The 22,700-nt window shown below is 54.6% G+C and overlaps 1 protein-coding gene across 1 annotated transcript in view; it reads left to right on the top strand.

Annotated features, from left to right (window-relative positions):
- c5h8orf34 (chromosome 5 C8orf34 homolog) overlaps nt 1-22,700 on the top strand; it is a 62,204-nt gene that overhangs the window by 12,015 nt on the left and 27,489 nt on the right. The window contains exons 5-6 of the mRNA XM_035526417.1: nt 90-118; nt 974-1,131. Of these exons, the coding sequence (XP_035382310.1) occupies nt 90-118; nt 974-1,131 (187 nt within the window). The remainder of the gene's footprint in view (nt 1-89; nt 119-973; nt 1,132-22,700) is intronic.

The following is a 22,700-nucleotide window of genomic DNA, read 5'->3' as shown; positions in this document are numbered from 1 at the left end:
GTGTGTGTGTGTGTGTGTGTGTGTGTGTGTGTGTGTGTGTGTGTGTGTGTGTGTGTGTAAATGTTTGAAAATCAATCTCTCATTCACAGGTATTGCCTTATCTGATGAGCTTGACCAGGTAACACATTGCTGTATTGAATTCTTTAACTCTGTCTAATCCAAAAACAAATATTTATTGGACAAAGTCAGTGTCTCCTCTGTTGAAGGAAGGCGTAATCCTACCCTAAACCCTAACCCCTAACTCCTAACCCCTAACTCCTAAACCAATCCCTAAACCCTAACTCCTAACCCCTAACCCCTAACCCCTAACTCAATCCCTAAACCCTAACTCCTAAACCCTAACTCCTAAACCCAATCCCTAAACCCTAACTCCTAACCCAATCCCTAAACCCTAACTCCTAAACCCTAAACCCTAAACCCTAACTCCTAACCCCTAACTCCTAACCCAATCCCTGAAGTCCAGTTTTTCAGTCTCCAAGAGGGTTCAAAGAAACATCTGATCAGGGCCTTTTTCCCAGTTGGATTATAGACCTTTATACTCATATTACTGTGATACATTCCAGTGATACGCATATTACAGTGATACTGTTTAGATGTTTTTGTGTTAGTGTGGATTCAGGAGCCCACAGGAGCTTCAGAACTGTGTGAGGGCAGCTGTTCAGATGTCAGATCAGTGCCCTTAATCACCTGGAGCTGTGTCTCACTGAACACAGTCAAGACTCCTGTGAGGACGCAGTGTCCTTTAGTCTCGTTCGGTCTCCAGCTGCCATTCACTTCACTGCCACTGCTAAACTTCAAAGGACTCAGCACCCAGGGCTCCACAGTGCTGTGATTTTGTCCTGTTTTAAATCCATCTTGAGTATCTCATATTGTCTCTGTATCTCTAGCTTCCTTTTGACATCAGCATTCCCCTTTCTGACTGTGTCTCCCTGTCTGCACTGCTCTGCCCTGCCTGTGGGTGGCTACCCATCAGAACCCGCGAGTCTATAACTCTGTCCTGAGGCCCCGTGTGGTAGGCGAGTGGGCGCGGCGACGGGAGGACGACTCTGACCCCCTCGCAGCAGAGATGCTCCAACCACCCGTGCCCCGAGCCAAGGGCTGGGGGAGTGGGGATAGCAGCCTCGCAGGGAGGTGTGTGTGTACGTGTGTACGTGTGTACGTGTGTGTGTGTGTGTGTGTGTGTGTGTGTGTGTGTGTGTGTGTGTGTGTGTGTGTGTGTGTGTGTGTGTGTACGTGTGTGTGTGTACGTACGTGTGTGTGTACGTACGTGTGTGTGTACGTACGTGTGTGTGTACGTACGTGTGTGTGTACGTACGTGTGTGTGTACGTACGTGTGTGTGTACGTACGTGTGTGTGTACGTGCGTGTGTGTGTACGTGCGTGTGTGTGTACGTGCGTGTGTGTGTGCGTACGTGTGTGTGTGTGTGTGTGTGTGTGTGTGTGTGTGTACATACGTGTGTGTGTGTGTGTGTACGTGCGTGTGTGTGTACGTGCGTGTGTGTGTACGTGCGTGTGTGTACGTGCGTGTGTGTGTGCGTACGTGTGTGTGTGTGTGTGCGTACATACGTGTGTGTGTGTGTGTGTACGTACGTGTGTGTGTGTGTGTGTACGTACGTGTGTGTGTGTGTACGTACGTGTGTGTGTGTACGTACGCGTGTGTGTGTGTACGTACGCGTGTGTGTGTGTGTGTACGTACGTGTGTGTGTGTGTGTGTGTGTGTGTGTGTATGGGGTGGAAGTGGTTCTGTCTGTCATTACTCCTCATGGAACTCTGAATTGCACACACACTTTTCTGATCTATTTGGCCTTCATATAAGTCTGTGTGTGTTGAACTCCAAAAATGTTTATTTGCAGAATGCAAACAACAAGAAGAGAAACAGATGTGGAGAAACAGGCTTTACTGTCTGAGCACGCTAGAGACCTCAGGACACAACACAGCACCCAGGCACCTATGGGATTTACACAGGCAGACAAATGAACAGGTGTAGGTGATGATTCAGTAAGTGGGTGATTGGGGTGGGGGCGTGGCTAAAGGCCTTAATTGGCAGGTGTGTTATGTGAGGGTTGGCTGGTTGCCAACCCTGATGTGCCAGTGATTATTAGTGTGTTCCTTCCTGCACTACCCTTCTCTATAATATGCTGAGATGTGCACACCATGCAAATCATAACTGTCCTCACAGTCTACTCTCCCAGAGCAACCCTCGGGACCTCCTTCAGATATTGTCTTGGTGATTTTAATTATGAGCTGTAGGGGAGAGGGCTGTTTGTTTATGAGGGCAGGCCTCACTGTCTGAGAGCGCAGCTAATTAGAGAGGATCAGATATAGAGTCATAAATCACATGGTGGGGGAGGCAGACAGCTGCTTCTGTCCCACACCCCCGGGGCCACAAGACCTCAAGCGGCCCAGAAACCGTGTGCCCAGTGGGCTCAGCGCTCAGTATACGTGCAGCAGAGACTGTTACGCATCTGATTAGCAGAGGACAAGGATGCGGAGTGAAGGCTGACAGTGAAAGCAGGCTGCACATTAGTTAATGGTGGCAGTTCGGAGTTGCTGCTTCTATAGGTCTCCTATATGGTTGGCTTATGTCTGAATCTGCGCTGCTGAAGTCCCGCAGTACACATCGCCCATCAGTGGTACTCAGAGTCCGTCATTACCTTCACTCCTGCACTGAAACACAATGGCACCCCAGTGTGGCTCAGTTTCCAACACCTGTTCAGAGATCACCATGCAGAGGGAGAAACCGCCAGCTCACAGTGTAGCCTTGAATCAAAGAGCGCTCCAGCTTTTCCTCAGACTTGAAGAGCTATGCAGCGATGCTCATGTGGGCCGGTGGCCTCTGGGTGCATCTGGGCCTGAGGACACCCAGGAAGAGAGCTGGGGCTTCTGCCTTCTGCTTTTGTCCTTGACTCTCGATCTTTTTATTTCTCTCTTCTCTCTCTCTATTCCCCCCTCCTCATCCTTTGTTCCTCCCTTCCTGGCCCCTCCCTCACTCATATGGAACCGTGATTACACTTACACTTCATAATTGAGACATCAGGGCTGTATTCTCATTATATAAGCTATATAGGCTACTTCATATGCTGTGGCCGGTCTATGACAGGTCTTCACATCCCCTCACATACAAACCGCTCTGTTTTCACTCCATGTGCTGAACTCTCCACAAAATCTCCTTTGTTCCTATTTCTATGTGCATGAAAACAGGGATGGTCTCTTGCCAACAACAGTATATTGGTGTGTGGAGAGCCGTGTGTGTGTGTGTGTGTGCGTGAGTGTAGTGAGCGGTGAGGGGTGTGCATGCGTGTAGTGAGCGATGACGGGCATGCGTGCGTGTAGTGAGCGGTGAATGCGTGCGTGTAGTGAGCGGTGACTGGCGTGCATGCATGTAGTGAGCGGTGACTGGCGCGCGTGCGTGTGTGTAGTGAGCGGTGACTGGCGCGCGTGCGTGTAGTGAGCGGTGATGCGTGCGTGCGTGTAGTGAGCGGTGACTGGCGTGCATGCGTGCGTGCGTATAGTGAGCGGTGACTGGCGTGAGTGCATGTAGTGAGCGGTGACGTGCGTGCGTATAGTGAGCGGTGACTGGCGTGTGTGTGTGCGTAAAGTGAGCGGTGACTGGCGTGCGTGCGTGCGTATAGTGAGCGGTGACTGGCGTGCGTGCGTGTGTAAAGTGAGCGGTGACTTGCGTGCGTGCGTATAGTGAGTGGTGACATGCGTGCCTGCGTGTAGTGAGCGGTGACTGGCACGCGTGCGTGTAGTGAGCGGTGACTGGTGTGTGCGTGTAGTGAGCGGTGACTGGTGTGTGCGTGTAGTGAGCAGTGAATGGCATGCGTGTGTATGTGTGTGGTGAGCGGTGACTGGCGCGCGTGTGTATGTGTGTGGTGAGCGGTGACTGGCGCGCGTGTGTGTGTAGTAAGCGGTGACTGGCGCGCGCGCGTGTGTGTGTGTAGTGAGCGGTGACTGGCGCGCACGCACGAGTGTGTGTGTGTGTGTGTGTGTGTAGTCAGCGGTGACTAGCGTGTGGGTGTGTGTGTATTGAGCGGTGACTGGCGTGTGGGTGTGTGTGTAGAGAGCGGTGACTGGGGTGTGTGTGTGTGTGTGTGTGTGTGTGTGTGTAGTGAGCGGTGACTGGCGTGTGTGTGTGTGTGTTTGTGTAGTGAGCGGTGACTGCCATGTGTGTGCGTGCATGTAATGAGCGGTGACTGCCATGTGCGTGCGTGTAATGAGCGGTGACTGCCATGTGTGTGCGTGTAGTGAGCGGTGACTGGCGTGTGTGCGCGTAGTGAACGGTGACTGGCGTGGGTGTAGTGAGCGGTGACTGGCGTGTGCGTGGGTGTAGTGAGCGGTGACTGGCGTGTGCGTGGGTGTAGTGAGCGGTGACTGGCGTGTGCGTGCGTGTTGTGAGCGGTGAATGGCTTGCGTGTAGTGAGCGGTGAATGTCGTGCATGCGTGTGTAGTAAGCAGTGACTGGCACGTGTGTGTGTAGTGAGCGGTGACTGGCGTGTGGGTGTGTGTATAGTGAGTGGTGACTGGCGTGTGGGTGTGTGTGTAGTGAGCGGTGACTGGTGTGTGTGTAGTGAGCGGTGACTGGCGTGTGGGTGTGTGTGTAGTGAGCGGTGACTGGCGTGTGGGTGTGTGTATGTGTGCGTAGTGAGCGGTAACTGGCATGTGTGTGTGTATTGAGCGGTGACTGGCGTGTGTGTGTAGTGTGCGGTGACTGGCGTGTGAGTGTATGTGTGTGTAGTGAGCGGTAACTGGCGTGTGTGTGTGTGTGTGTGTAGTGAGCGGTGACTGGCGTGTGTGTGTGTAGTGAGCGGTGACTGGCATGTGCGCGCGTGTAGTGAGCGGTGACTGGCGTGTGCGTGGGTGTAGTGAGCGGTGACTGGCGTGTGCGTGCGTGTAGTGAGCGGTGACTGGCGTGCGTGTAGTGAGCGGTGAATGGCGTACGTGTAGAGACCGGTGAATGTCGTGCGTGCGTGTGTAGTAAGCAGTGACTGGCACGTGTGTGTGTGTAGTGAACGGTGACTGGCGTGTGTGTCTGTGTGTATGTGTGTGTAGTGAGCGGTAACTGGCGTGTGTGTGTGTGTGTGTGTGTGTGTAGTGAGCGGTGACTGGCGTGTGCGTGCGTGTAGTGAGCGGTGACTGGCGTGCGTGTAGTGAGCGATGAATGGCGTACGTGTAGTGAGCGGTGAATGTCGTGCGTGCGTGTGTAGTAAGCAGTGACTGGCACGTGTGTGTGTAGTGAGCGGTGATTGGCGTGTGTGTGTGTGTGTGTAGTGAGCGGTGACTGGCGTGTGTGTGTAATGAGCGGTGACTGGCGTGTGGGTGTGTGTGTAGTGAGCGGTGACTGGCGTGTGGGTGTGTGTGTAGTGAGCGGTGACTGGCGTGCGTGTAGTGAGCGGTAAATGTCGTGCGTGCATGTGTAGTAAGCAGTGACTGGCACGTGTGTGTGTAGTGAGCAGTAACTGGCACGTGTGTGTTTAGTGAGCGGTGACTGGCGTGTGTGTGTGTGTAGTGAGCGGGGACTGGCGTGTGGGTGTGTGTGTAGTGAGCGGGGACTGGCGTGTGGGTGTGTGTGTAGTGAGCGGGGACTGGCGTGTGGGTGTGTGTGTAGTGAGCGGGGACTGGCGTGTGTGGGTGTGTGTGTAGTGAGCGGTGACTGGCGTGTGTGTGTGTGTGTGTGTGTGGTGAGCGGTGACTGGCCTGTGTGTGTGTGTGTGTGTGTGTGTGTGTCTAGTGAGCGGTGACTGGCCTGTGTCTGTATGTGTGTGTGTGTGTGTGTGTGTGTGTGGTGAGCGGTGACTGGCCTCTGTGTGTGTGTGTGTGTGTGTGGTGAGTGGTGACTGGCCTGTGTGTGTGTGTGTGTGTGTGTGTGTGTGTCTAGTGAGCGGTGACTGGCGTGTGTGTCTAGTGAGCGGTGACTGGCGTGTGTGTGTAGTGAGCGGTGACTGGCGTGTGTGTGTAGTGAGCGGTGACTGGCCTGTGTGTGTGTGTGTGTGTGTGTGTGTGTGTGTGTGTGTGTGTGTCTAGTGAGCGGTGACTGGCGTGTGTGTGTAGTGAGCGGTGACTGGCGCGCGTGTGTGTGTGTGGTGAGCGGTGACTGGCCTGTGTGTGTGTGTGTGTGTGTGTGTGTGTGTGTGTGTGTGTGTGGTGAGCGGTGACTGGCGTGTGTGTGTGTGTGTCTAGTGAGCGGTGACTGGCCTGTGTCGGTATGTGTGTGTGTGTGTGTGTGTGTGTGTGTGGTGAGCGGAGACTGGCCTCTGTGTGTGTGTGTGTGTGTGTGTAGTGAGCGGTGACTGGCGTGTGTGTGTAGTGAGCGGTGACTGGCGCATGTGTGTGTGTAGTGAGCGGTGACTGGCGCATGTGTGTGTGTAGTGAGCGGTGACTGGCCTGTGTGTGTGTGTGTAGTGAGCGGGGGCTGGCGTGTGGGTGTGTGTGTAGTGAGCGGGGACTGGCGTGTGGGTGTGTGTGTAGTGAGCGGTGACTGGCGTGTGTGGGTGTGTGTAGTGAGCGGTGACTGGCGTGTGGGTGTGTGTAGTGAGCGGTGACTGGCGTGTGGGTGTAGTGTGCGGTGACTGGCGTGTGTGGGTGTAGTGTGCGGTGACTGGCGTGTGTGTGTGTGTGTGTAGTGAGCGGTGGCTGGCGTGTGTGTGTAGTGAGCGGTGTCTGGCGTGTGTGTAGTGTGTGTGTGTGTGTGTGTGTGTGTGTGTGTGTGGTGAGCGGTGACTGGCGTGTGTGTGTGTGTGTGTGGTGAGCGGTTACTGGCCTGTGTGTGTGTGTGTGTGTGTGTGTGTGTGTGTGTGGTGAGCGGTGACTGGCGTGTGTGTGTGTGTGTCTAGTGAGCGGTGACTGGCCTGTGTCTGTATGTGTGTGTGTGTGTGTGTGTGTGTGTGTGTGTGGTGAGCGGTGACTGGCCTCTGTGTGTGTGTGTGTGTGTGTGTGTGTGTGTGTGTGTGTGTAGTGAGCGGTGCCTGGCCTGTGTGTGTGTGTGTGTGTGTGTGTGTGTGTGTGTGTGTCTAGTGAGCGGTGACTGGCGTGTGTATGTCTAGTGAGCGGTGACTGGCGTGTGTGTGTAGTGAGCGGTGACTGGCGTGTGTGTGTAGTGAGCGGTGACTGGCGTGTGTGTGTAGTGAGTGGTGACTGGCACGTGTGTGTGTGTGTCGTGAGCAGTGACTGGCCTGTGTGTGTGTGTGTGTGTCTAGTGAGCGGTGACTGGCGTGTGTGTGTAGTGAGCGGTGACTGGCGCGTGTGTGTGTGTAGTGAGCGGTGACTGGCCTGTGTGTGTGTGTGTGTGTCTAGTGAGCGGTGACTGGCGTGTGTGTGTAGTGAGCGGTGACTGGCGCGTGTGTTTGTGTAGTGAGCGGTGACTGGCGTGCGCGTGTGTGTGTAGTGAGTGGTGACTAGCGCGCGCACGTGTGTGTGTTTGTCTAGTGATTGGTTACTGGCGTGTGTGTGTGTGTGTGTGTTTGTGTGTGTGTGTGTGGTGAGCGGTGACTGGTGTGTGTGTGTGTGTGTGGTGAGCGGTGACTGGTGTGTGTGTGTGTGTGGTGAGCGGTGACTGGTGTGTGTGTGTGTGTGTGGTGAGCGGTGACTGGTGTGTGTGTGTGTTTGTGTGGTGAGCGGTGACTGGTGTGTGTGTGTGTGTGTGTGTGTGGTGAGCGGTGACTGGCGCATGTGTGTGTGTGTAGTGAGCGGTGACTGGCGCATGTGTGTGTGTGTGTAGTGAGCGGTGACTGGCGTGTGTGTGCGTGTAGTGAGCGGTGACTGGCGTGTGTGCGCGTGTACTGAGTGGTGACTGGCGCGCGTGTGTGTAGTGAGCAGTGACTGGCCTGTGTGTGTGTGTCTAGTGAGCGGAGACTGGCGTGTGTGTGTAGTGAGCGGTGACTGGCGCGTGTGTGTGTGTAGTGAGCGGTGACTGGCCTGTGTGTGTGTGTGTGTGTGTGTGTGTGTGTGTCTAGTGAGCGGTGACTGGCGTGTGTGTGTAGTGAGCGGTGACTGGCGCGTGTGTGTGTGTAGTGAGCGGTGACTGGCGTGCGCGTGTGTGTGTAGTGAGTGGTGACTAGCGCGCGCACGTGTGTGTGTTTGTCTAGTGATTGGTTACTGGCGTGTGTGAGTGTGTGTGTGTGTGAGTGTGTGTGTGTGTGTGTGTGGTGAGCGGTGACTGGTGTGTGTGTGTGTGTGTGTGTGTGTGGTGAGCGGTGACTGGTGTGTGTGTGTGTGTGTGTGTGGTGAGCGGTGACGTGTGTGTGTGTGTGTGTGTGTGTGGTGAGCGGTGACTGGTGTGTGTGTGTGGTGAGCGGTGACTGGTGTGTGTGTGTGTGTGGTAAGCGGTGACTGGCGTGCGCGTGTGTGTGTGGTGAGCGGTGACTGGCGTGCGCGTGTGTGTGTAGTGAGCGGTGACTGGCGTGCGCGTGTGTGTGTAGTTAGTGGTGACTGGCGCGCGCACGTGTGTGTGTTTGTCTAGTGATTGGTTACTGGCGTGTGTGTGTGTGTGTGTGTGGTGAGCGGTGACTGGTGTGTGTGTGTGTGTGTGGTGAGCGGTGACTGGTGTGTGTGTGTGTTTGTGTGGTGAGCGGTGACGTGTGTGTGTGTGTGTGTGTGTGTGTGTGTGTGTGTGTGTGGTGAGTGGTGACTGGTGTGTGTGTGTGTGGTGAGCTGTGACTGGTGTGTGTGTGTGTGTGGTGAGCTGTGACTGGCGCGTGTGTGTGTGTGGTGAGCTGTGACTGGCGCGTGTGTGTGTGTAGTGAGCGGTGACTGGCGCGTGTGTGTGTGTGTGTAGTGAGCGGTGACTGGCCTGTGTGTGTGTGTGTGTAGTGAGCGGTGACTGGCCTGTGTGTGTGTAGTGAGTGGTGACTGGCGTGTGTGTGTGTAGTGAGCGGTGACTGGCCTGTGTGTGTGTGTGTGTGTGTGTGTGTGTGTGTCTAGTGAGCGGTGACTGGCGTGTGTGTGTGTGTGGTGAGCAGTGACTGGCGTGTGTGTGTGTGTGTGTGTGTGTGTGTGTGGTGAGCGGTGACTGGCGTGTGTGTGTGTGTGTGTGTGGTGAGCGGTGACTGGCGTGTGTGTGTGTGTGTGTGTGGTGAGCGGTGACTGGCGTGTGTGTGTGTGTGTGTAGTGAGCGGTGACTGGCCTGTGTGTGTGTGTGTGTGTGTGTGTCTAGTGAGCGGTGACTGGCCTCTGTGTGTGTGTGTGTGTGTGTGTGTGTGTGGTGAGCGGTGACTGGCCTGTGTGTGTGTGTGTGTGTGTGTGTGTGTGTGGTGAGCGGTGACTGGCCTGTGTGTGTGTGTGTGTGTGTGTGTGTGTGTGGTGAGCGGTGACTGGCCTGTGTGTGTGTGTGTGGTGAGCGGTGACTGGCCTGTGTGTATGTGTGTGTGTGTGGTGAGCGGTGACTGGCCTGTGTGTGTGTGTGTGTGTGTGTGTGTGTGTAGTGAGCGGTGCCTGGCTTGTGTGTGTGCGTGTGTGTGTGTGTGTTTGTCTAGTGAGCGGTGACTGGCGTGTGTGTGTGTAGTGAGCGGTGACTGGCTTGTGTGTGTAGTGAGCGATGACTGGCCTGTGTGTGTGTGTGTGTGTGTGTGTCTAGTGAGCGGTGACTGGCGTGTGTGTGTAGTGAGTGGTGACTGGCACATGTGTATGTGTGTGTAGTGAGCAGTGACTGGCCTGTGTGTGTGTGTGTGTGTGTGTATGTGTGTGTCTAGTGAGCGGTGACTGGCGTGTGTGTGTAGTGAGCGGTGACTGGCGCGTGTGTGTGTGTAGTGAGCGGTGACTGGCCTGTGTGTGTGTGTGTGTGTGTGTGTGTGTGCGTATGTGTGTGTCTAGTGAGCGGTGACTGGCGTGTGTGTGTAGTGAGTGGTGACTGGCACATGTGTGTGTGTGTGTAGTGAGCAGTGACTGGCCTGTGTGTGTGTGTGTGTGTGTGTCTAGTGAGCGGTGACTGGCGTGTGTGTGTAGTGAGCGGTGACTGGCGCATGTGTGTGTGTAGTGAGCGGTGACTGGCACGTGTGTGTGTGTGTAGTGAGCAGTGACTGGCCTGTGTGTGTGTGTGTGTGTGTGTGTGTGTGTGGTGAGCGGTGACTGGCGTGTGTGTGTGTGTGTGTAGTGAGCGGTGACTGGTGCGTGTAGTGAGCAGTGACTGGCATGTGTGCGCGTGTACTGAGTGTTGACTGGCGCGCGTGTGTGTAGTGAGCGGTGACTGGCGCGTGTGTGTCTGTGTAGTGAGCGGTGACTGGCCTGTGCGTGCGTGCGTGTAGTGAGCAGTGACTGGCGTGTGTGTGCGTGTAGTGAGCGGTGACTGGCGTTTTTGTGTGTGTAGTGAGCGGTGACTGGCGTGTGTGTGTGTGTGTGTGGTGAGCGGTGACTAGCGTGTGTGTGTGTGTGGTGAGCGGTGACTGGCGTGTGTGTGTGTGTGTGTGGTGAGCGGTGACTGACGTGTGTGTGTGTGTGTGTGTGTGTGGTGAGCAGTGAGCGGTGACTGCCGTGTGTGTGTGTGTGTGATGAGCGGTGACTGGCCTGTGTGTGTGTGTGTGTGTGTGTGTGGTGAGTGGTGACTGGCCTGTGTGTGTGTGTGTGTGTGTGTGTGGTGAGTGGTGACTGGCCTGTGTGTGTGTGTGTCTAGTGAGCGGTGACTGGCCTGTGTCTGTATGTGTGTGTGTGTGTGTGTGTGTGTGTGTGTGGTGAGCGGTGACTGGCCTCTGTGTGTGTGTGTGTGTGTGTGTGTGTGTGTGTGTGTGTGTGTGTGTGTGTGTGTGTGGTGAGCGGTGACTGGCCTGTGTGTGTGTATGTGTGGTGAGCGGTGACTGGCCTGTGTGTGTGTGTGTGTGTGTGTGTAGTGAGCGGTGCCTGGCCTGTGTGTGTGTGTGTGTATTTCTAGTGAGCGGTGACTGGCGTGTGTGTGTAGTGAGCGGTGACTGGCTTGTGTGTGTAGTGAGCGGTGACTGGCCCGCGCACGCGTGTGTGTGTGTGTGTGTGTGTGTGTAGTGAGCGGTGACTGGTGCGCGTGTGTGTGTGTGTTTGTGTGTGTGTGGTGAGCGGTGACTGGCGTGTGTGTGTGTGTGTGTGTGTGTGTGTGTGTGTGTGTGTGTGGTGGAGCGGTGACTGGCGTGTGTGTGTGTGTGTGTGTGTGTGTGGTGAGCGGTGACTGGCGTGTGTGTGTGTGTGTGTGTGGTGAGCGGTGACTAGCCTGTGTGTGTGTGTGGTGAGCGGTGACTGGTGTGTGTGTGTGTGTGTCTAGTGAGCGGTGACTGGCCTGTGTCTGTGTGTGTGTGTGTGTGTGTGTGTGTGTGTGTGTGTGTGTGTGTGTGTGTGTGGTGAGCGGTGACTGGCCTCTCTGTGTGTGTGTGTGTGTGTGTGTGTGTGTGTGTGTGGTGAGTGGTGACTGGCCTGTGTGTGTGTGTGTGTGTAGTGAGCGGTGCCTGGCCTGTGTGTGTGTGTGTGTGTGTGTATGTCTAGTGAGCGGTGACTGGCGTGTGTGTGTAGTGAGCGGTGACTGGCGTGTGTGTGTAGTGAGTGGTGACTGGCCTGTGTGTGTGTGTGTGTGTCGAGTGAGTGGTGACTGGCGTGTGTGTGTAGTGAGCGGTGACTGGCGCGTGTGTGTGTGTAGTGAGCTGTGACTGGCGTGCGCGTGTGTGTGTAGTGAGTGGTGACTGGCGCGCGCACGTGTGTGTGTTTGTCTAGTGATTGGTTACTGGCTTGTGTGTGTGTGTGTGTGTGTGTGTGTGTGTGTGTGGTGAGCGGTGACTGGTGTGTGTGTGTGTGTGTGTGTGTGTGTGTGTGTGTGTGTGTGTGTGTGTGTGTGTGTGTGTGTGGTGAGCGGTGACTGGTGTGTGTGTGTGTGTGGTGAGCGGTGACTGGTGTGTGTGTGTGTGTAGTGAGTGGTGACTGGCGCGCGCGTGTGTGTGTAGTGAGTGGGGACTGGCGCGCGCATGTTTGTGTGTTTGTCTAGTGATTGGTTACTGGCGTGTGTGTGTGTGTGTGTGTGTGTGTGTGTGGTGAGCGGTGACTGGCCTCTGTGTGTGTGTGTGTGTGTGTGTGTGTGTGTGTGTGTGTGTGGTGAGCGGTGACTGGCCTGTGTGTGTGTATGTGTGGTGAGCGGTGACTGGCCTGTGTGTGTGTGTGTGTGTGTGTAGTGAGCGGTGCCTGGCCTGTGTGTGTGTGTGTGTGTATTTCTAGTGAGCGGTGACTGGCGTGTGTGTAGTGAGCGGTGACTGGCTTGTGTGTGTAGTGAGCGGTGACTGGCCCGCGCACGCGTGTGTGTGTGTGTGTGTGTGTGTGTAGTGAGCGGTGACTGGTGCGCGTGTGTGTGTGTGTTTGTGTGTGTGTGGTGAGCGGTGACTGGCGTGTGTGTGTGTGTGTGTGTGTGTGTGTGTGTGTGTGTGTGTGTGTGTGTGTGTGGTGAGCGGTGACTGGCGTGTGTGTGTGTGTGTGTGTGTGTATGTGTGTGTGTGGTGAGCGGTGACTGACGTGTGTGTGTGTGTGTGTGTGTGTGTGTGTGGTGAGCGGTGACTGGCGTGTGTGTGTGTGTGTGTGTGGTGAGCGGTGACTAGCCTGTGTGTGTGTGTGGTGAGCGGTGACTGGTGTGTGTGTGTGTGTCTAGTGAGCGGTGACTGGCCTGTGTCTGTGTGTGTGTGTGTGTGTGTGTGTGTGTGTGTGTGTGTGTGTGTGGTGAGCGGTGACTGGCCTCTCTGTGTGTGTGTGTGTGTGTGTGTGTGTGTGGTGAGTGGTGACTGGCCTGTGTGTGTGTGTGTGTGTAGTGAGCGGTGCCTGGCCTGTGTGTGTGTGTGTGTGTGTGTATGTCTAGTGAGCGGTGACTGGCGTGTGTGTGTAGTGAGCGGTGACTGGCGTGTGTGTGTAGTGAGTGGTGACTGGCCTGTGTGTGTGTGTGTGTGTCGAGTGAGTGGTGACTGGCGTGTGTGTGTAGTGAGCGGTGACTGGCGCGTGTGTGTGTGTAGTGAGCTGTGACTGGCGTGCGCGTGTGTGTGTAGTGAGTGGTGACTGGCGCGCGCACGTGTGTGTGTTTGTCTAGTGATTGGTTACTGGCTTGTGTGTGTGTGTGTGTGTGTGTGTGTGTGGTGAGCGGTGACTGGTGTGTGTGTGTGTGTGTGTGTGTGTGTGTGTGTGTGTGTGGTGAGCGGTGACTGGTGTGTGTGTGTGTGTGGTGAGCGGTGACTGGTGTGTGTGTGTGTGTAGTGAGTGGTGACTGGCGCGCGCGTGTGTGTGTAGTGAGTGGGGACTGGCGCGCGCATGTGTGTGTGTGTTTGTCTAGTGATTGGTTACTGGCGTGTGTGTGTGTATGTGTGTGTGTGGTGAGCGGTGACTGGCCTGTGTGTGTGTGTGTAGTGAGCGGTGACTGGCGTGTGTGTGCAGTGAGTGGTGACTGGCACGTGTGTGTTTGTGTCGTGAGCAGTGCCTGGCCTGTGTGTGTGTGTGTGTGTGTGTGTGTGTGTGTCTAGTGAGCGGTGACTGGCGTGTGTGTGTAGTGAGCGGTGACTGGCGCGTGTGTGTGTGTAGTGAGCGGTGACTGGCCTGTGTGTGTGTGTGTGTCTAGTGAGCGGTGACTGGCGTGTGTGTGTAGTGAGTGGTGACTGGCGCGTGTGTGTGTGTAGTGAGCGGTGACTGGCGTGCGCGCGTGTGTGTAGTGAGTGGTGACTGGCGCGCGCACGTGTGTGTGTTTGTCTAGTGATTGGTTACTGGCGTGTGTGTGTGTGTGTGTGTGTGTGTGTGTGTGGTGAGCGGTGACTGGTGTGTGTGTGTGTGTGTGTGTGGTGAGCGGTGACTGGTGTGTGTGTGTGTGTGTGGTGAGCGGTGACTGGTGTGTGTGTGTGTGGTGAGCGGTGACTGGTTTGTGTGTGTGTGTGGTGAGCGGTGACTGGTGTGTGTGTGTGTGTGGTGAGCGGTGACTGGCGCGTGTGTGTGTGTGTGTAGTGAGCGGTGACTGGCCTGTGTGTGTGTGTGTGTGTAGTGAGCGGTGACTGGCGTGTGTGTGCGTGTAGTGAGCGGTGACTGGCGTGTGTGTGCGCGTGTACTGAGTGGTGACTGGCGCGCGTGTGTGTAGTGAGCAGTGACTGGCCTGTGTGTGTGTGTCTAGTGAGCGGTGACTGGCGTGTGTGTGTAGTGAGCGGTGACTGGCGCGTGTGTGTGTGTAGTGAGCGGTGACTGGCCTGTGTGTGTGTGTGTGTGTGTGTGTGTCTAGTGAGCGGTGACTGGCGTGTGTGTGTAGTGAGCGGTGACTGGCGCGTGTGTGTGTGTAGTGAGCGGTGACTGGCGTGCGCGTGTGTGTGTAGTGAGTGGTGACTGGCACGCGCACGTGTGTGTGTTTGTCTAATGATTGGTTACTGGCGTGTGTGTGTGTGTGTGTGTGTGTGTGTGTGGTGAGCGGTGACTGGTGTGTGTGTGTGTGTGTGTGTGTTGAGCGGTGACTGGTGTGTGTGTGTGTGTGTGTGTGTGTGTTGAGCGGTGACTGGTGTGTGTGTGTGTGTGTGTGTGTGTGTGTGTGGTGAGCGGTGACTGGTGTGTGTGTGTGTGTGTAGTGAGCGGTGACTGGCGTGCGTGTGTGTGTGTAGTGAGCGGTGACTGGCGTGTGTGTGTGTGGTGAGCGGTGACTGGCGCGTGTGTGTGTAGTGAGCGGTGACTGGCCCGCGCGTGTGTGTGTGTGTGTGTGTGTGTGGTGAGCGGTGACTGGTGTGTGTGTGTGGTGAGCGGTGACTGGTGTGTGTGTGTGTGTGGTAAGCGGTGACTGGCGTGCGCGTGTGTGTGTGGTGAGCCGTGACTGGCGTGCGCGTGTGTGTGTAGTGAGCGGTGACTGGCGTGCGCGTGTGTGTGTAGTGAGTGGTGACTGGCGCGCGCACGTGTGTGTGTTTGTCTAGTGATTGGTTACTGGCATGTGTGTGTGTGTGTGTGTGGTGAGCGGTGACTGGTGTGTGTGTGTGTGTGTGTGTGGTGAGCGGTGACTGGTGTGTGTGTGTGTGTGTGTGTGGTGAGCGGTGACTGATGTGTGTGTGTGTTTGTGTGGTGAGCGGTGACTGGTGTGTGTGTGTGTGTGTGTGTGTGTGTGTGTGTGTGTGGTGAGCGGTGACTGGTGTGTGTGTGTGTGGTGAGCTGTGACTGGCGCGTGTGTGTGTGTGTAGTGAGCGGTGACTGGCCTGTGTGTGTGTGTGTGTAGCGAGCGGTGACTGGCCTGTGTGTGTGTATTGAGAGGTAACTGGCGTGTGTGTGCGTGTAGTGAGCGGTGACTGGCGTGTGTGTGCGCGTGTACTGAGTTCTGACTGGCGCGCGTGTGTGTAGTGAGCGGTGACTGGGGCGTGTGTGTGTGTGTGTGTGGTGAGCGGTGACTGGCGTGTGTGTGTGTGGTGAGTGGTGACTGGCGCATGTGTGTGTGTGTGTAGTGAGCGTTGACTGGCGCGTGTGTGTAGTGAGCGGTGACTGGCGCGCGTGTATGTTTGTGTGTGTGTGGTGAGCGGTGACTGGCGTGTGTGTGTGTGGTGAGCGGTGACTGGCGCGTGTGTGTGTAGTGAGCGGTGACTGGCCCGCGCGTGTGTGTGTGTGTGTGTGTGTGTGGTGAGCGGTGACTGGTGTGTGTGTGTGGTGAGCGGTCACTGGTGTGTGTGTGTGTGTGGTAAGCGGTGACTGGCGTGCGCGTGTGTGTGTGGTGAGCCGTGACTGGCGTGCGCGTGTGTGTGTAGTGAGCGGTGACTGGCGTGCGCGTGTGTGTGTAGTGAGTGGTGACTGGCGCGCGCACGTGTGTGTGTTTGTCTAGTGATTGGTTACTGGCATGTGTGTGTGTGTGTGTGTGGTGAGCGGTGACTGGTGTGTGTGTGTGTGTGTGTGTGGTGAGCGGTGACTGGTGTGTGTGTGTGTGTGTGTGTGGTGAGCGGTGACTGATGTGTGTGTGTGTTTGTGTGGTGAGCGGTGACTGGTGTGTGTGTGTGTGTGTGTGTGTGTGTGTGTGTGTGGTGAGCGGTGACTGGTGTGTGTGTGTGTGGTGAGCTGTGACTGGCGCGTGTGTGTGTGTGTAGTGAGCGGTGACTGGCCTGTGTGTGTGTGTGTGTAGCGAGCGGTGACTGGCCTGTGTGTGTGTATTGAGAGGTAACTGGCGTGTGTGTGCGTGTAGTGAGCGGTGACTGGCGTGTGTGTGCGCGTGTACTGAGTTCTGACTGGCGCGCGTGTGTGTAGTGAGCGGTGACTGGGGCGTGTGTGTGTGTGTGTGTGGTGAGCGGTGACTGGCGTGTGTGTGTGTGGTGAGTGGTGACTGGCGCATGTGTGTGTGTGTGTAGTGAGCGTTGACTGGCGCGTGTGTGTAGTGAGCGGTGACTGGCGCGCGTGTATGTTTGTGTGTGTGTGGTGAGCGGTGACTGGCGTGTGTGTGTGTGGTGAGCGGTGACTGGCGCGTGTGTGTGTAGTGAGCGGTGACTGGCCCGCGCGTGTGTATGTGTGTGTGTGTGTGTCTAGTGAGCGGTGACTGGCCTGTGTGTGTGTGTGTCTAGTGAGCGGTGACTGGCGTTTGTGTGTAGTGAGCGGTGACTGGCACGTGTGTGTGTGTAGTGAGTGGTGACTGGCCCGTGCATGCGCGCGCGTGTGTGTGTGTAGTGACGGGTGACTGGCCTGTATGTGTGTGTGTGTGTGTAGTGAGCGGTGACTGGCGTGTGTGTGTAGTGAGCGCTGACTGGCGCGTGTGTGTGTGTAGTGAGCGGTGACTGGTGCGTGGTGTGTGTGTGTGTGTGTAGTGAGCGGTGACTGGTGCGTGGTGTGTGTGTGTGTGTAGTGAGCAGTGTCGTGTGTGTTGTAAAGAGCGAGTTGTTCCTCCAGTAGAAGCCTCCTAGGACACTCCTAGGACACTCTCACCGACATACCGCCCCTCAGTGACACACCACCCATTAACAACAGAGTATTTAGTTCCACATGTTGATATCAATGTATTTCTATATGTTAATCAACCATTTTGAGCTCTGTGAGTTCTCTTGTCAGTCAGTACTACAGAGAATCAAATGGTCATCACTACTTATGAGCTTAATCTAAAGCAATTTTCTCCAAGTGGGGTGCACATACATGTGTGTCCATCTGTGCGTGAGTGTATGCATGAATGTGTGTGTGTGAGAGAGAGAGTGAGTGTCTGTGCATGAGTGCGCATGTGTGTGAGTGCGCGTGTAAGTATGTGTGTGTGCGTGCATGTGTCTGTGCGTGTGTCTCTGTATGATTGTGTGTATAATGTAGAAACAGCACTGATGCATGTGTCTGTATGTGCGTGCATGTGTCTGTGCATGTGAGCGTGTGTGTGTGTGTGTGTATAATGTAGAAATAGCGCTGAACTGTGTGTGCGTGTGTGTGTGTCTCTGTATGAATATGTGTAAAATGTAGAAAAAGCACTGCCCTGTGTGGGCATGTGTGTGCTCATGTGCGTAAGTGTGTGTGTGTCTGTATGAATGTGTGTGTGTATAGTGTAGAAACAGCACTGCCCTGTGTGGGCATGTGTGTGCTCATGTGCGTAAGTGTGTGTGTGTCTGTATGAATGTGTGTGTGTATAGTGTAGAAACAGCACTGCCCTGTGTGGGCATGTGTGTGCTCATGTGCGTAAGTGTGTGTGTGTCTGTATGAATGTGTGTGTGTATAGTGTAGAAACAGCACTGCCCTGTGTGGGCATGTGTGTGCTCATGTGCGTAAGTGTGTGTGTGTCTGTATGAATGTGTGTGTGTATAGTGTAGAAACAGCACTGCCCTGTGTGGGCATGTGTGTGCTCATGTGCGTAAGTGTGTGTGTGTCTGTATGAATGTGTGTGTGTATAGTGTAGAAACAGCACTGCCCTGTGTGGGCATGTGTGTGCTCATGTGCGTAAGTGTGTGTGTGTCTGTATGAATGTGTGTGTGTATAGTGTAGAAACAGCACTGCCCTGTGTGGGCATGTGTGTGCTCATGTGCGTAAGTGTGTGTGTGTCTGTATGAATGTGTGTGTGTATAGTGTAGAAAAAGCACTGCCCTGTGTGGGCATGTGTGTGCTCATGTGCGTAAGTGTGTGTGTGTCTGTATGAATGTGTGTGTGTATAGTGTAGAAACAGCACTGCCCTGTGTGGGCATGTGTGTGCTCATGTGCGTAAGTGTGTGTGTGTCTGTATGAATGTGTGTGTGTATAGTGTAGAAAAAGCACTGCCCTGTGTGGGCATGTGTGTGCTCATGTGCGTAAGTGTGTGTGTGTCTGTATGAATGTGTGTGTGTATAGTGTAGAAACAGCACTGCCCTGTGTGGGCATGTGTGTGCTCATGTGCGTAAGTGTGTGTGTGTCTGTATGAATGTGTGTGTGTATAGTGTAGAAACAGCACTGCCCTGTGTGGGCATGTGTGTGCTCATGTGCGTAAGTGTGTGTGTGTCTGTATGAATGTGTGTGTGTATAGTGTAGAAACAGCACTGCCCTGTGTGGGCATGTGTGTGCTCATGTGCGTAAGTGTGTGTGTGTCTGTATGAATGTGTGTGTGTATAGTGTAGAAACAGCACTGCCCTGTGTGGGCATGTGTGTGCTCATGTGCGTAAGTGTGTGTGTGTCTGTATGAATGTGTGTGTGTATAGTGTAGAAACAGCACTGCCCTGTGTGGGCATGTGTGTGCTCATGTGCGTAAGTGTGTGTGTGTCTGTATGAATGTGTGTGTGTATAGTGTAGAAACAGCACTGCCCTGTGTGGGCATGTGTGTGCTCATGTGCGTAAGTGTGTGTGTGTCTGTATGAATGTGTGTGTGTATAGTGTAGAAACAGCACTGCCCTGTGTGGGCATGTGTGTGCTCATGTGCGTAAGTGTGTGTGTGTCTGTATGAATGTGTGTGTGTATAGTGTAGAAACAGCACTGCCCTGTGTGGGCATGTGTGTGCTCATGTGCGTAAGTGTGTGTGTGTCTGTATGAATGTGTGTGTGTATAGTGTAGAAACAGCACTGCCCTGTGTGGGCATGTGTGTGCTCATGTGCGTAAGTGTGTGTGTGTCTGTATGAATGTGTGTGTGTATAGTGTAGAAACAGCACTGCCCTGTGTGGGCATGTGTGTGCTCATGTGCGTAAGTGTGTGTGTGTCTGTATGAATGTGTGTGTGTATAGTGTAGAAACAGCACTGCCCTGTGTGGGCATGTGTGTGCTCATGTGCGTAAGTGTGTGTGTGTCTGTATGAATGTGTGTGTGTATAGTGTAGAAACAGCACTGCCCTGTGTGGGCATGTGTGTGCTCATGTGCGTAAGTGTGTGTGTGTCTGTATGAATGTGTGTGTGTATAGTGTAGAAACAGCACTGCCCTGTGTGGGCATGTGTGTGCTCATGTGCGTAAGTGTGTGTGTGTCTGTATGAATGTGTGTGTGTATAGTGTAGAAACAGCACTGCCCTGTGTGGGCATGTGTGTGCTCATGTGCGTAAGTGTGTGTGTGTCTGTATGAATGTGTGTGTGTATAGTGTAGAAACAGCACTGCCCTGTGTGGGCATGTGTGTGCTCATGTGCGTAAGTGTGTGTGTGTCTGTATGAATGTGTGTGTGTATAGTGTAGAAACAGCACTGCCCTGTGTGGGCATGTGTGTGCTCATGTGCGTAAGTGTGTGTGTGTCTGTATGAATGTGTGTGTGTATAGTGTAGAAACAGCACTGCCCTGTGTGGGCATGTGTGTGCTCATGTGCGTAAGTGTGTGTGTGTCTGTATGAATGTGTGTGTGTATAGTGTAGAAACAGCACTGCCCTGTGTGGGCATGTGTGTGCTCATGTGCGTAAGTGTGTGTGTGTCTGTATGAATGTGTGTGTGTATAGTGTAGAAACAGCACTGCCCTGTGTGGGCATGTGTGTGCTCATGTGCGTAAGTGTGTGTGTGTCTGTATGAATGTGTGTGTGTATAGTGTAGAAACAGCACTGCCCTGTGTGGGCATGTGTGTGCTCATGTGCGTAAGTGTGTGTGTGTCTGTATGAATGTGTGTGTGTATAGTGTAGAAACAGCACTGCCCTGTGTGGGCATGTGTGTGCTCATGTGCGTAAGTGTGTGTGTGTCTGTATGAATGTGTGTGTGTATAGTGTAGAAACAGCACTGCCCTGTGTGGGCATGTGTGTGCTCATGTGCGTAAGTGTGTGTGTGTCTGTATGAATGTGTGTGTGTATAGTGTAGAAACAGCACTGCCCTGTGTGGGCATGTGTGTGCTCATGTGCGTAAGTGTGTGTGTGTCTGTATGAATGTGTGTGTGTATAGTGTAGAAACAGCACTGCCCTGTGTGGGCATGTGTGTGCTCATGTGCGTAAGTGTGTGTGTGTCTGTATGAATGTGTGTGTGTATAGTGTAGAAACAGCACTGCCCTGTGTGGGCATGTGTGTGCTCATGTGCGTAAGTGTGTGTGTGTCTGTATGAATGTGTGTGTGTATAGTGTAGAAACAGCACTGCCCTGTGTGGGCATGTGTGTGCTCATGTGCGTGGTGTGTGTGTGTCTGTATGAATGTGTGTGTGTATAGTGTAGAAACAGCACTGCCCTGTGTGGGCATGTGTGTGCTCATGTGCGTAAGTGTGTGTGTGTCTGTATGAATGTGTGTGTGTATAGTGTAGAAACAGCACTGCCCTGTGTGGGCATGTGTGTGCTCATGTGCGTAAGTGTGTGTGTGTCTGTATGAATGTGTGTGTGTGTAGTGAGCGGTGACTGGTGCGTGGTGTGTGTGTGTGTGTGTGTAGTGAGCGGTGACTGGTGCGTGGTGTGTGTGTGTGTGTGTGTAGTGAGCGGTGACTGGTGCGTGGTGTGTGTGTGTGTGTGTGTAGTGAGCGGTGACTGGTGCGTGGTGTGTGTGTGTGTGTGTGTAGTGAGCGGTGACTGGTGCGTGGTGTGTGTGTGTGTGTGTAGTGAGCGGTGACTGGTGCGTGGTGTGTGTGTGTGTGTGTGTAGTGAGCGGTGACTGGTGCGTGGTGTGTGTGTGTGTGTGTGTAGTGAGCGGTGACTGGTGCGTGGTGTGTGTGTGTGTGTGTGTAGTGAGCGGTGACTGGTGCGTGGTGTGTGTGTGTGTGTGTGTAGTGAGCGGTGACTGGTGCGTGGTGTGTGTGTGTGTGTGTGTAGTGAGCGGTGACTGGTGCGTGGTGTGTGTGTGTGTGTGTGTAGTGAGCGGTGACTGGTGCGTGGTGTGTGTGTGTGTGTGTGTAGTGAGCGGTGACTGGTGCGTGGTGTGTGTGTGTGTGTGTGTAGTGAGCGGTGACTGGTGCGTGGTGTGTGTGTGTGTGTGTGTAGTGAGCGGTGACTGGTGCGTGGTGTGTGTGTGTGTGTGTGTAGTGAGCGGTGACTGGTGCGTGGTGTGTGTGTGTGTGTGTGTAGTGAGCGGTGACTGGTGCGTGGTGTGTGTGTGTGTGTGTGTAGTGAGCGGTGACTGGTGCGTGGTGTGTGTGTGTGTGTGTGTAGTGAGCGGTGACTGGTGCGTGGTGTGTGTGTGTGTGTGTGTAGTGAGCGGTGACTGGTGCGTGGTGTGTGTGTGTGTGTGTGTAGTGAGCGGTGACTGGTGCGTGGTGTGTGTGTGTGTGTGTGTAGTGAGCGGTGAGTGGTGCGTGGTGTGTGTGTGTGTGTGTGTAGTGAGCGGTGACTGGTGCGTGGTGTGTGTGTGTGTGTGTGTAGTGAGCTGTGAGTGGTGCGTGGTGTGTGTGTGTGTGTGTGTAGTGAGCGGTGACTGGTGCGTGGTGTGTGTGTGTGTGTGTGTAGTGAGCGGTGACTGGTGCGTGGTGTGTGTGTGTGTGTGTGTAGTGAGCGGTGACTGGTGCGTGGTGTGTGTGTGTGTGTGTGTAGTGAGCGGTGACTGGTGCGTGGTGTGTGTGTGTGTGTGTGTAGTGAGCGGTGACTGGTGCGTGGTGTGTGTGTGTGTGTGTGTGTAGTGAGCGGTGACTGGTGCGTGGTGTGTGTGTGTGTGTGTGTAGTGAGCGGTGACTGGTGCGTGGTGTGTGTGTGTGTGTGTGTAGTGAGCGGTGACTGGTGCGTGGTGTGTGTGTGTGTGTGTGTAGTGAGCGGTGACTGGTGCGTGGTGTGTGTGTGTGTGTGTGTAGTGAGCGGTGACTGGTGCGTGGTGTGTGTGTGTGTGTGTGTAGTGAGCGGTGACTGGTGCGTGGTGTGTGTGTGTGTGTGTGTGGTGAGCGGTGACTGGTGCGTGGTGTGTGTGTGTGTGTGTGTAGTGAGCGGTGACTGGTGCGTGGTGTGTGTGTGTGTGTGTGTAGTGAGCGGTGACTGGTGCGTGGTGTGTGTGTGTGTGTGTGTGTAGTGAGCGGTGACTGGTGCGTGGTGTGTGTGTGTGTGTGTGTAGTGAGCGGTGACTGGTGCGTGGTGCGTGGTGTGTGTGTGTGTAGTGAGCGGTGACTGGTGCGTGGTGTGTGTGTGTGTGTGTGTAGTGAGCGGTGACTGGTGCGTGGTGTGTGTGTGTGTGTGTGTAGTGAGCGGTGACTGGTGCGTGGTGTGTGTGTGTGTGTGTGTAGTGAGCGGTGACTGGTGCGTGGTGTGTGTGTGTGTGTGTGTAGTGAGCGGTGACTGGTGCGTGGTGTGTGTGTGTGTGTGTGTGTAGTGAGCGGTGACTGGTGCGTGGTGTGTGTGTGTGTGTGTGTGTAGTGAGCGGTGACTGGTGCGTGGTGTGTGTGTGTGTGTGTGTAGTGAGCGGTGACTGGTGCGTGGTGTGTGTGTGTGTGTGTGTAGTGAGCGGTGACTGGTGCGTGGTGGGTGTGTGTGTGTGTGTAGTGAGCGGTGACTGGTGCGTGGTGTGTGTGTGTGTGTG

Source organism: Electrophorus electricus, chromosome 5 (genome assembly GCF_013358815.1).
Source record: "Electrophorus electricus isolate fEleEle1 chromosome 5, fEleEle1.pri, whole genome shotgun sequence".
NCBI lineage: Eukaryota > Metazoa > Chordata > Actinopteri > Gymnotiformes > Gymnotidae > Electrophorus > Electrophorus electricus.
This window is presented reverse-complemented; position numbering and strand designations above follow the sequence as displayed.